This window comes from Schistocerca americana, chromosome X (genome assembly GCF_021461395.2).
Source record: "Schistocerca americana isolate TAMUIC-IGC-003095 chromosome X, iqSchAmer2.1, whole genome shotgun sequence".
In the NCBI taxonomy this organism is placed as follows: Eukaryota; Metazoa; Arthropoda; class Insecta; order Orthoptera; family Acrididae; genus Schistocerca; species Schistocerca americana.
In genome coordinates this window covers 167,636,462-167,650,726 of record NC_060130.1, presented here as the reverse complement: position 1 = coordinate 167,650,726, position 14,265 = coordinate 167,636,462, and the positions used below count along the sequence as shown (strand labels likewise).

General features: G+C 39.5%; 1 protein-coding gene across 5 annotated transcripts in view; it reads left to right on the top strand.

Moving 5' to 3' along the window:
* Positions 1-14,265, top strand: part of LOC124555490 (transcription factor CP2) — an 897,377-nt gene that overhangs the window by 874,875 nt on the left and 8,237 nt on the right. For all 5 annotated transcript variants that reach the window (XM_047129415.1, XM_047129412.1, XM_047129413.1 and 2 more), the window contains 2 exons: positions 9,106-9,271; positions 10,806-11,002. In XM_047129415.1, the coding sequence (XP_046985371.1) occupies positions 9,106-9,271; positions 10,806-11,002 (363 nt within the window). The remainder of the gene's footprint in view (positions 1-9,105; positions 9,272-10,805; positions 11,003-14,265) is intronic.

The following is a 14,265-nucleotide window of genomic DNA, read 5'->3' as shown; positions in this document are numbered from 1 at the left end:
TAAAGTGTTACTTCATGGAAAGCGAGGGGACAGTAATTTTTTGCTTTAGAAACAGACTTATTGTCTGCATGAAACGTACCACTTGCAAAGTTGTGTTAAGGTTTATTAAATCACTTGACGTTGATTCTGCATGATTCTAAGGCGAACCTCCAAGCTGCCCCAACTGTTGCCCGAACTAAGGGTTTGCCAACCGCTAATCCAGATGGTATCAAATCAAATTTTTATCGCATAGCATGCCTCATTCAATCAAAGATTGTGACGTAGGTGACTTCTCAATTCTAACACTACATACAAACTTAGATTAAGTTTGTTACTGTGAAACACATATGTTGTTACTTCTTCAAACAGATACTATTTTAGATGCTTATCATTAAGAAATCTTCTACTCTATAGTAGCAGTTACTTTTCAGATACCTTTCTGGACCTCTTTCAGTATTTCTTACATTTGTGTCACACTTCCCCTTCCAGATTTTGTTTATAAATTTTATGTCCATATAATGTAGAGTGGATAGTCAGGCAGCAGTTAGAGTTGACGGTAAATTGAGTTCATGGTTCAGAGTAGTTTCAGGGGTAAGACAAGGCTGCAAGCAGTCTCCACTCTTGTTCATATTATTTATGGATCATATGTTGAAAACAATAGACTGGCTGGGTGAGATTAAGATATGTGAACACAAAATAAGCACTCTTGCATATGCGGATGACTTAGTTGTGATGGCAGATTCGATTGAAAGTTTGCAAAGTAATATTTCAGAGCTAGATCAGAAATGTAAGGACTATGGTATGAAGATTAGCATCTCCAAAACGAAAGTAATGTCAGTGGGAAAGAAATATAAACGGATTGAGTGCCAAATAGGAGGAACAAAGTTAGAACAGGTGGACGGTTTCAAGTACTTAGGATGCATATTCTCACAGGATGGCAACATAGTGAAAGAACTGGAAGCGAGGTGTAGCGAAGCTAATGAAGTGAGCGCTCAGCTACGATCTACTCTCTTCTGCAAGAAGGAAGTCAGTACCAAGACTAAGTTATCTGTGCACCGTTCAATCTTTCGACCAACTTCGTTGTATGGGAGCGAAAGCTGGGTGGATTCAGGTTACCTTATCAACAAGGTTGAGGTTACGGATATGAAAGTAGCTAGGATTATTGCAGGTACTAGTAGATGGGAACAATGGCAGGAGGGTGTCCACAATGAGGAAATCAAAGAAAAACTGGGAATGAACTCTATAGATGTAGCAGTCAGGGCGAACAGACTTTGATGGTGGGGTCATGTTACACGCATGGGAGAAGCAAGGTTACCCAAGAGACTCATGGGTTCAGCAGTAGAGGGTAGGAGGAGTCGGGGCAGACCAAGTAGAAGGTACCTGGATTCGGTTAAGAATGATTTTGAAATAATAGATTTGACATCAGAAGAGGCACCAATGTTAGCACTGAATAGGGGATCATGGAGGAATTTTATAAGGGGTCTATGCTCCAGACTGAACGCTGAAAGGCATAATCAGTCTTAAATGATGATGATGATGATGAGGATGATGATGATGATGATGATGATGTAGAGTTTTTTCATGTAATTTTAGTCTGTTGGTAGCTAAAATATAACTTGCTCTTTGTCTAGTCTCATGGCGCAAGAGGCACTTACCCTCAAAAAGTTGGGGATCTCTCATTGTGAAAATGAGTATCTCATGTATATACATGCTTGGAATGGACATTAGATATAGTTTGTCAAATTCGGGTTTGCAGTGTTGTTTCTTTTTATCTCCTACCAAGGCCCGGATGGTCCTCTCGCAGAATATTATACTATACCTAATGATTGAAACAAAATATGCGTAATATACAGTTTTTTACAGCTAAATTAGTGATACTATGTAAGACCTCCATGACAAATGTGAGACTGTTCAGTCGACTCAGTACGCTGTCCACGTGATGACTCCACAACGTATTTTATTTATTAGTACGCCAAGCAATTTGACACTTTAAAGTGTCCAATTTTTTTGTCTCTGTAGCTTACTTCACTTATACATTGTGCTGATAGTTTTGTGATGAAATGAACAGTCTCTGTTTTCTCAAAGTTTAATTTCAAATTATTATTTTTGACCCATGCCTCTACTTAAAGTATGACATATCATTAATATAACAGAAAAATAGTGGTGGCCGTAATATTTAACCTTTTGGGACGCCTTTCCAGCCAGAGAAGAATTTCTTGTCATTTTTCTTAACAGGTATTCTTTGTGTCCTGGTTGCCAAGTACGACGACATCCAAGAGATTCTCCTTGAAAACTATAGCATGCCACGTTTTGGAGAAACAGGTTATGGTTTACAATATCGAAAGCTTTGACGTCACGAAAGTCGCATAATACGTTATATCACGAAGACATCTACTAACTTGTGACCAATTCATTTATTGCGTGGGTTGTTCGGCAGCCTTTCCTGAAACTATTCTGCGTAAAATATTGCTGTGAAATGAATTGTAATTTTCCATCCCATCACATGCAGCCCTTTCAAATATTTTTGAGAAAATTGATAACATTGAGATAGACCTATAGTTTATTTCCCCTTGTTTGCCCTTTTTATGGATCGGGCGTAGTTTAGTGTATTTTAATCGACCTGGGAAACTCACGAATATTTAGGGTGAAAGGAATCAAAAGGGAGTGGGATGGGAAACAGATAGGAAGGAAATAATGACTTCGTCTACATCTACATCCATATTCCGCAAGTCACCTGACGGTGTGTGGCTGAGGGTACCTTGAGTTGAGTACCTCTATCGGTTCTCCCTTCTATTCCAGTCTCGTATCCTTCGTGGAAAGAAAGATTGTCGGTATGCTTCTGTGTGGGCTCTAATCTCTCTGATTTTATCCACCGGCCGGTGTGGCCGTGCGGTTACAGGCGCTTCAGTCTGGAACCGCGTGACCGCTACGGTCGCAGGTTCGAATCCTGCCTCGGGCATGGATGTGTGTGATGTCCTTAGGTTAGTTAGGTTTAATTAGTTCTAAGTTCTAGGCGACTGATGACCTCAGCAGTTAAGTCGCATAGTGCTCAGAGCCATTTGATTTTATCCTCATGGTCTCTTCGCGAGATATACGTAGGAGGGAGCAATATACTGCTTGACTCCTCGGTGAAGGTATGTTCTCGAAACTTCAACAAAAGCCCGTGCCGAGCTACTGAGCGTCTCTCCTGCAGAGTCTTCCACTGGAGTTTATCTGTCGTCTCCGTAACGCTTTCGCGATTACGAAATGATCCTGTAACGAAGCGCGCTGGTCTCCGTTGGATCTTCTCTATCTCTTCTATCAACCCTATCTGGTACGAATCCCACACTAGTGAGCAATACTCAAGCAGTGGGCGAACAAGCGTACTGTAACCTACTTCCTTTGTTTTCGGATTGCACTTCCTTAGGATTCTTCCAATGAATCTCAGTCTGGCATCTGCTTTACCGACGATCAACTTTATATGATCATTCCATTTTAAATCACTCCTAATGCCTACTCCCAGATAATTTATGGAATTAACTGCTTCCAGTTGCTGACCTGCTATATTGTAGCTAAATGATAAGGGATCTTTCTTTCTATGTATTCGCAGCCCATTACACTTGTCTACATTGAGATTCAATTGCCATTCCCTGTACCGTGCGTCAATTCACTGCAGATCCTCCTGCATTTCAGTACAATTTTCCATTGTTACAACCGCTCGATATACCACAGCAACATCTGCAAAAAGCCTCAGTGAACTTCCGATGTTATCCACAAGGTCATTTATGTATATTGTGAATAGCAAAGGTCCTACGACACTCCCCTGTGGCACACCTGAAATCACTCTTACTTCAGAAGACGTCTCTCCATTGAGAATGACATGCTGCGTTCTCTTATCTAGGAACTCTTCAATCCAATCACACAATTGGTCTGATAGTCCATATGCACTTACTTTGTTCAATAAACGACTGTGGGGAACTGTATCGAACGCCTTGCGAAAGTCAAGAAACACGGCATCTACCTGGGAACCCGTGTCTATGGCCCTCTGAGTCTCGTGGACGAATAGCGCGAGCAGGGTTTCACACGATCGTTTTTTTCGAAACCCATGCTGATTCCTACAGAGTAGATTTCTAGTCTCCAGAAAAGTCATCATGCTCGAACATAATACGTGCTCCAAAATTCTACAACTGATCGACGTTAGAGATATAGGTCTATAGTTCTGCACGTCTGTTCGACGTCCCTTCTTGAAAACGGGGATGACCTGTGCCCTTCCAGCGGCACAGGGGATTGCAACAGTGCAACGGCGAGTGCTGAAAATCTTTGCTGGACCAGGGCTCGAACACGGCTGCTCCATGTCTTAGAACGGTTGCCTCAATCGTCTCAGCCATCCGGACACTCTTTCCGTCCTCTCCAACTTCCCAGCATCCCGCTGGCCGCTATGCAACGACCCTCCCACCCTTATTAACTCTCTACTCATAATTTTGTGATCCTCGTAGGCGTTCCGACATTGGTTGTGAATTCGCACTGAAATTTTTACATCAACTAGCCGTAGTGTGGTGTGTGTTATGTCGGACATGTCCGATAAATACATCTGGTAAACATCCCTCATCAAAAGACTTGTTGATTATGAGGGAGAGTGGATGTGCAGTACTGTGATAAACTGTTTTTATTGTTCTGGTGGGCTTCCGTATTTTAAAATTAACTAGAGACAATCGTCGAGACGATCATTTCGTGGGAAAAAAGTTTAGCTTTTTCTTTGTGCTTCACGTAACAGGCTTTGCAAGATGTTAAAAACTTCCGTTTCACGTAGCGACTCCCGTTTCACCATGGCTTCCGTCGGTATGCCGGCAGTTTTAGTCTCCTCCTCCTTATTCTCGGTATTGGTCTTCTGTGTCCCTTCGGTAGGGTCCACATATGACAAGCAATCCACCTTCCACGATCAAGAAAATTTGTTTTTATTTTGGCGCTTGATGTTCTTCTTTTCTGTACAAACAGCGGTAGCCTAAAAGGCTTAACGTCTCGTCGATCGCGAGGTCATTTGAAGCGGAGCACAAGCTGGGGCTGATCATGGATGGAGAAGAAATTCGGCCATGACATTTTCTAAGAAACCACGTTCACATTCGCCTTAGATGATATATAGTAAAACCACTTAAACACCAGATCTATATGGTTGAAAGGGTATTTGAACTCAGCTACTCCCGCGAGTGAATGCAGTGTCTTAACCGCTGCGATCTGTGTTATTAGACATAAGACTGCGATTTTCAGGAACCTCGAACCTTTCTTTCCGACACTGGTTTTAATGACGCTGTAGAAGGAGATTGTATTGTAGATTTGATATCCACCATTATCTCTGTTCATAAACTAAAACGTTTATTAGGTGTAACACCTGTTGTATTTTAACGTTAAGTTTTAACTGATGCCCCCCATCTTTTCTGAGAATTAATGCGAACAACAAAGTGGTTCAAATGGCTCTGAGCACTATGGGACTTAACATCTATGGTCATCAGTCCCCTAGAACTTAGAACTACTTAAACCTAACTAACCTAAGGACAGCACACAACACCCAGTCATCACGAGACAGAGAAAATCCCTGACCCCGCCAGGAATCGAACCCGGGAAAACAAAGTGGTACAGTCAGCCACAAGGTACTTCACAGCTTCACGGAATACAATACTACGAAAAGGGAAGTAATTGCTATTGAGAGTCTTAATTGAAGTTTTTATTCGCGAATTCATTCATGAAAACGTAATATTCATGATTACGGAAAAACTACTTGTCTAAGACGGAAGTGTAAGAATTCAAATAATAATGCAAAATTCATTGTGCAGTTGCTCCGACATACAAACGTAGCCGACGTACGTTAAGTACCGTACTGAGAGACTACTGACAGTGTGTGAAAGCGTTCCGGACGTTCACTGGGAGTGACCAAGACTAGTATAAATTCAACACGATACAAGTTCGAAAGAGTGATACATGTTTCGGAAATAGGGCCTCCCCTCTTTTCTATTGGTGCTTGTGTGCCATAAGGTGATTTTCAAGTCACTAGGCTGCGTAGCGCCGTTATTAGTGTCACATTAACCTTGCCTTGTTTTAGCTGAGTTGCACAGCTTTTTTAAGTTCGAAGTACATCGTGGCACATCGATGCTAAAGGTCTACTTCCTTGCTGCCCAGCGCTGTCTTATTCGACGTGCCGATCGGTATGCTATTTGAAACTCGTTTCACAAATACCTCCCTTGTACGGGTATTTATGAGTTAGATGTGCTTCTCCGAATCATTGCTGTTAACAGATACCCATCTTCGTTCGCCAAAATAGAATAGAATGGTGGTAGAAACATTTCGTTCTATTGATTGTCATCGAATAATTGAGATTCATTACTTCCATGAATTACGTAATTAAAGACTCAGGTCAACAAATGAGAATTTTATTTCAGAACCTATCCTTGGGTAAAACTAATATAGGTTATGCATATATTGTTAAAAGTCCAGGGAAACATATGAGCTTATTTTGTTCACATTCTCATGTTTACAACAAAAGTAGGTTACGTCAGCGTAAGACGAAATATCTGCCGAAAGCTCAACGACATTGGAACTACTAAAACAGAAGAATCTAATATTATTCGCTGATAAGCACAGTCTACGTTAATCGGTGTGACAGAGAACAAATGAATAAAGAAACGCGTTAATCTCGCACAGTTCATAGTATATCAGCTCGGTGTCGTATTTTGTTCTCTCTCCGTTGCACGCAGGACGAATGAAATCCACAGGACGTCAACGATACGAGCGCTCAGCCTTGAAAGCCGAATGAAAGCGGAGTTAGCCGAACACGTAATAAGGCAGAGCCGACAGGGAACATCGTCGCAACTGGTTTGTGCCAGTTGGAAGCTGATTTTAGCTGCTGGCGCACGGTTCTGCACGCACTCCTACTGCAGTCGTTGCCAGTGTCGGTTCGTTGTTGTATATGTATCCGAACAGCGTCGCACTCTCTGGATTCCAGGGAAGTCTGGAGATAAGAACAGCTTGTAAAGTTGTGCGTTCAACATTGAAGTGATTTATTCGTGGTTGCAGCCGTGGCAACATCGAATGAGCGTCGGCGCTCGTTCACACTGTTCGCAGATTCATTGTAGAAGTTGCTTCAGAGTTTTAAAGCTGCGACCCTACGTTAAGATTTGGGAATGGTTGTTCCAGTCCCAGAACATTACAGCAGTGTCGGAGCTGGAGCCGAAAAGGGCAGCGTATTTGTTCGCCAGGATCACTTCATTAGCTGACGAGCAATTAATCCGTCCGGCAACAAAAAGAAGAGGGCCCTGTGCGGGAGGAGAGGCTGCCCGAAATCTACTGTTGTGGATATTGGACGGACTCTGCCTTAATTCGTTGGCATCATCAGCTGCCAGCTTAATATCTCCCAAGAACGCTTTGTTTACCTCCGGTGTAATACAAGGGGGCAGGCGTTACAGGTTTGCTGCAGGACTGACATAAAATCAGCTGCTGTGCGTCGCAACAAAGTGGTTAAAATTTGTCGGGTTCAAAACCGAATCCTGGCCAAGAAGATTTGTGCTACTTCACTGAGCAGTTGTGCAGTGAATTGGTTCTGTACGGTGAGAGGTTAGAGAGTCAATTGTTTACAATTTGTGTTGGATCTGGAAAATCCATGCACCAATAAGCAATTGTGAGATTAGAGTTGTTGATGTTTAAGTTTCATTCTTCGTGATGATAGTAAAATCTTGTTTACTCAACTCACTCTTGCTTTATGTCCTTCAGGACATTTAATTGAGACTTACACCTGAATTTAATGAGTCTACCTTTTAATAACTCATTGCTTGATAGTACAAATGTAAAGTATTTGTAACAGTAAAGAAAGAAAGAAAGAAAAGATCATAATGCTCCTCTTAGTTCATACAGTTACACTGGCACATGAGGACTATGTTGTGAGTGCACGTTTTTATCATTCAATGTCTTGTATACCTCATGAACGTCGTATACACCTGGCATTGCTTGGCAAACGTGTGACAGTAACACTTAGAAGATCGCAAGGGGAGCACAGAGTTAAGCGGCTGATACACTGTCGCAAACACACAGCACGAGACAGACCTTCAGTAAGACGAACTCTTCGAGCACTAGCACTGTAAGTTACAGGTTAATAGCAATTACCCTAGTGTAAGAACAATTCTGTACTGTAGACCATATGCATATCTTGTTTCAGTGGTAATGTCTGATAGCAGAAATATATGAACTTAGCTAACACTTCATGCTACTGTTTATGTAATGTATTCTTTGGTAATTCTGTCAACGAATATTATGAAACCATTTAATTTAAATTTGGAAGCAAAGTTTCCCACACATCTAGAAATTATTGTATACTAACGGATAAGTCATCCATTATTACTTGGGTAGTATTTTATATTGTATCTATGTAGGAATTCCATGGGAATTCATACATTATAGAAGTAGTAAGCAGTCAGTAGATACATACAACTATGAAACCCTTCCAAGAATATTGTTGAAGGAAAAAAAAATAGTTTTTTTTGTTTCAAAGCATACAGTACTGATACTAATAATGAGGAAAAGGAAAAAATGGCTATTTACCAATATTTTGAAATGTTATGGAATATGTCATCTGTCTAGAGCGTATGTTGTTTGTTGGTCCCCATTTCTGTCATCTGACTCCAGTTCATGTGATCTGAGATCTGACTTTTGAGAGCTTAAAGTTTGACAGTGATATAAGTTGTTGGAAGGGACATGATGGAGAACAGAGTAGGCAATGTATAGTTTCTTCAATGACATGTAAGGAATGATGCCAGGGATACGAGTTTGATGTTTCAATAGATGAAGAACATGTTGGTAAATACCCCTCTTTATTATGGCGCTGATTGAGGTGTGGGTCTAGTTATTATTCTAGAGATCCTTTCACCCAAGAGATACTCTGATTTGTATCATATGATTGTGTAAAGTGGTAGAGTTTCATTGTAATATAGTTTTAATATGTTGCAAAAGGCTGTGTGATACATATGTATTCGTTAAGATAGGTATCATTCATGTGGTGATAGTGTTTTTTCCCCTATTGTTTCTGTTCATTGTTTGTAAACAGTCTAGAGATAAAGGTCAGTCTGTTTCGCTAGTATGTTCTTAATGTAACCATTTCTCTTCCAGTGGTAATTCTGGACATACTGTTGGTACGTCAAATGGTAGTAATGTGCCCTCAACTTCAGTCGCTGCAAAAGAAGAAAGGAGTTCACAACCACTGAACACAATTCCTCCTGTTCCAGTGATAAACACAGTACTTCCAGATCAAGGAGCCATACCTACAGATGTTCCAGTAAGTAATGGAACACTCGTTAAGTTAACTGCTCTCTTTCTGTATTAATTATCAGTCCATGTCCTTTTTTTGCCCTCATAGCATCCATTTGTTGGATACATTTTTTGATGTAAAAGCAAGTTTCTGCTGAGGTGCAAAATCAAGAATCTGTTTACAGTTGTAGGTAGTTGTTTGCAGTGTAGGGATGCCCACCAAGCTTCATATTAAATCGCAGAATATGACTGGACTTTCAGAATTGTTCTTCATCAACTGAAAAGCCATATTTTAATGTATTTATACTAAATTCATAATCGTTATCCACTGTAATTCAGGGTACAAGAAATATATTTAAAGTTAGTCCAATTTTATCCATTGTTTTCCTGTTTGCAGAAGAAAACTTTTATCGACTAGCAACATGCTCATGTGTTTCACTTAAATGGATTTCCACTCTTTGAAGAGCATAAAATTTGACAATTTGTCAGCAATGTGTAGCACTGCTACTTTACCTGAAACATTCCTTTACATGTAGTATATGTAAAATTGTTTTATTTGGTATAGAGGACTCAGTTAATGTGTATGAGGATTAATTACTGTTCTTTAATTAGAAGAGGTACTGAGTAGCAGACAGGCTCATAGAAAAGTCTGAAAATTGCTTATGACTGCACAAGGTCCTTAAATACTAGTGCTTTTATTTTTGCTTTCTTCTGACATTTCGGATTGTTGCTGCAGTGTCTGGAAACTACAAGTAATTTAGTCTTTAAAATTCCATGAATAATTGTTGGTTACTTATCTATTTATATTGTCAAGTCACACATAAATTATCAGTTGCTCTATAGTGAAAAAAGAAAACAGTGCATGTCTTCTGTGCCGTGTTTGTGAAAATTTTACCGTAGTCCCATAGAAGAGTTGCCATATGGGTGAAAATGCCAAGCTCCCAACAAAAGCTCAGTAAAATTGTGACTTAATGTGTTTGGATAATGAAAAATTTGGCATTTTGAAAATGCAAACATGACAGAGAATCTAGCAAATAGAGAAAAGAAATACAATTGGAAACTGAAATGTCTGAGTTGTCTAAACATTTATTTGGCAATGAAATAATTCAGAACATATTTCTTACAGTTTCTCAGATGTTTCTGGAAGTTAATATGCTGTTCAGAAGCATGTACATGGCAAAGCAAAATATGTAACAAGTGTAGCACCATGCTGTGTTGTGTTTTTGGGGTAAACAGTTTAAGCTGTTAGAATTTTCAGAAAAAGTCAAAAGCGGAAAGCCAAGTGTAACTTATTGCAGTCTGTGTTATCTTCATTTGCAAATGGGAATACACAAGAATAGGTAATGAAGACACAATAAGTGTGTTAGGCTAGATACAGTGCCAGTACTGTCCGTTGACACATAGAAAAGTGAAAATGTGACAGTTTCTAGCAAATGGAGAAAGAAATACGATTGGGAATTGAGAGGTCTGTGCTGAAATATTTAAAATTGACATTTGTGAATAGTAATTGTTCAAAACTTGGTGTTAAGCAGTCTAAGTTTGATTTATATTTGTTTTTACAGGTGTATCAGGAACCTTTGGCAAGTGAGGCCACTGCACAACAAGCGGCTCAGTGGCTTCAGGCAAACCGGTTTGGATCTTACCTGCATACATTTGCTAACTTTTCTGGAGCAGATATTTTACGCCTATCAAGAAATGACCTGATACAAATTTGTGGTGTGCCTGATGGCATTAGATTGTTCAATGCTCTTCATTCAAAGTAAGTCTGTGAAATGTTTTATTCATTCTAGTTGTAAGACTGATATCTTTTTTGTGTTATTATCTGCCTTAATGACTGTGTGCCTTAAAGCATCGAATTCTGGGATGAAGAGGAATGCTGCCACCGGTTCAAATCCACCCAACAGATTAATAATGTGTGTCATTGTACTGGCCAGTTTGTGGTGTTCAGGCAGTTTACCACATCTCACTATGTGAACATCATGCCGATACCCACATCAGACCTCTGACACACACCAAGCAAATATTTAGGACACTTTATCACATTTGCACTTAGAATTTACTCTAGCTGCAGACAGAAGGTGTACACTGTTCCCATCCTGGGGGGAGGGGCAGGGGTGAATAGGAGACTGGTGACCTTATATGTTTATTCTCCTTAAACCCATAATCAGTTGCAGCAACTTTTTGTGGTGCTTGGATATAACATATTTGCGAAGTCCAGGGGAAGTTGCATCATGTACTGGAATGCCCAGTGGGCAAGGCAAAGTCCCTAGAACGGCACCCAGTTGGATGCAAGAAAAGCATGTTTAAAACGCTATGTTCAAGGTCACATAGACTCCTAGTGGTTCCCAGAGACACTATGAGCATCCCAGAGTGCCCCTGAAAGCTACAACACCAAGAAGAATCGCTTCTCGGCTTTTGGCAATATCAATATGTAGTTGGTTTTTTTTTTTTTTTTATTTTTATTATTATTTTTTTTTTTTTTTTTTTTTTGGTGGTTCAAGGTCATAAATAAAACACTTTGGACATTCAAGGTCATTTAATGTCTATAACACCTGCAGTCTTAATCTCACAATTAAAATTACTTACTTTGGCCCAAATAAACAAATGCTCGTCAGAATTCGGGAGCTTCTGTCTTCTAGTTGAAAGAGAAAACTGCTTGTCTGGAACCAATCTACCATACGGAATTTTAGCCAGTAGTCCTGTACTCTCTGTTATACTCGAAGTGGTTAAAAAAATAATGTTGACATAATAGTTGTGCAAATGCATCTTACCAATCTTACCAAAACATACTAGGAAAGAATGTGCCTATCATATTCAGAGAAAGTTCATGCCAACCAGACACTGTGTTTAACTGACAACCATAAAAAGCTATGTCAAGAACTGTTAAGTGATGTGGACATAAGAAATCAGAGGTTGGGGTGGGGTGGGGGGGGTGGGGGGCGATCCTCTGTAGCAAGGAACAGTGAAATGTGTGGTGCACCAATGAATAGCACCATTTTACCACATCTGACTGTAATAGGTGTTTCAGGGGGTGCACAACATTAATTGCTGGTTTTCACGTCAGCACAGGTATGAAAAGACTATGTAGCTATGCAAATGTTAGCTACAGGTGACAAAACACACACGGGGAATATTACAGTACTAATCAATGCTGCTAGTTTTCAAAATTTATAGATTTTTATGAGTGTTAAAAATAGAAATAAGTATCCCTGAGTGGAGAATAGCCCATCAGTGCCAAGGTAAAGAACAGCTGGGGGATGTGGTGTTGATGAGAGACAGAGCACACACTGGTGATACCACGAAATATTCGTCTCTGTCTGTGAAGAATTTATCATGTAACTGCTTTCTAATCTTCATAGCACTCAAACTCATCTGACTTTAATTCCAATTATAACTTCTGCCTATAAAAATAGTTAGCCAGTCGTGTTGTGTATTTCCTTATGATCCACACAACCTTTTTTTAATGTAAGCTTTTGTATTTCACTTGAAGCAAATTGCAGAACTGTTATTTATTTTGGAATACTTTGTAAAGTTCAGTGCATTGTAATATGATAGTAGTATTTGTGATAATGTGTGACCTACCAGTGCTAATTTATGTGATTGATTGATATAAGATTATGGGCTTTTATTTCAATTCTTTTTTTTTTTTTTTTTTTAAATTCCGATTTTGGCCGTCTAGGGACCGCGTTAAACAACTATTTTTCAATGTACATTTCTCCTATTGCGCTCCTCTTTTCTCTTCTGCCAATATGTCTTCATCCTCTCTCTGTGCTGCTCCCTTCGGTCTTCTGTCCACACTGTTCCTCCAGTTCTTCTCTTCTTCACTTCAAATCCTTCAAAATGTTGAATTTTGTCTCTCATTAAGTCTCTGTTGGTTATATCATCTTCTCCTATACCCATCTCCTCTAAGTCTGCTTTGACTTCTTTGAACCAGGTAATTTGGGTTCTGGGGTTCTTGTCAAAAAACATGAATATTTTCTTTGTCAGCCTTTCATCGTTCATTCTTTTCAAATGGGCGTAAAAGCTTACTCTTCTCTTCCTCATAGTATCTCCCACTTTCTCAATTTTGTCATACACTTCTCTATTACTTCTAAGCTCCCAAGTCCCATTCTCAAATCTCGGCCCGAGTACTCTTCTAATGATTTTTCGCTCCTTTTTTGCTATATCTTCCATTTCCTTGTTAGTGTTCATTGCTAAACATTCAGATGCATACAGACACTCTGGCTTAATCACAGTGTTGTAGTGCCTTATTTTTGCATTAATTGATACTGACTTCTTGTTGTACACATTCTTTGATAGCTGGAATGTCATTTCCATTTTTCTTGTTCTTGTTTTATTTCAATTTATATATCATGGAAAATTTTTTTCTGAACTAATGAAAGTTCCAGCAATTGCTGTAAGTTGTTGTTACATTTAATAGGTCTATATTGTATGGAAAAAGGGACAGTTCGTGTCCAGAAATATTAATCAAGATTCTAAACAAATTTTGGAGTAGATGTTGACTCAATTTGATTTTTCTGGAGGGTTTCTACATAATCTGTACCAGCATTTGTAACAGTCATTTAGTTCATAAGTATCAGTGTTGCTTCAGCCATAGACCGCTGACCTCACTGTTCGGTCTCCTCCCCCCAAACAACCCAACCCGCTTCAGCCATACAGTTCAACTATTGTGTATGTCAGTATTTTCCATTAAATAGGATTTTGAAAGGCAAACAAGTGTGTGTGTGTCTATTGTCTGTGTCCTGTGTGTTGCATTTCAGATTTATAATAGGCAAGGCAGAATAAGTTTTAGTTCTTGCTAACCATTTTTGTCTGAGATTTCTTTCATACAATGTTAGTGTCATACTAACTTTCACAGTGCCACATGTATTAACACTTTTGTCTGTAGATTCATCAAGAATAATTCTAATTTTCTACTACATATTGTCACTTGAAGTAGTAGACGTAATATAATTTTTTCCTGTGACTGGTGTAGGAACTATAAACAATCCATCAGCACGAGGGAACAGTAATGCAGGACTT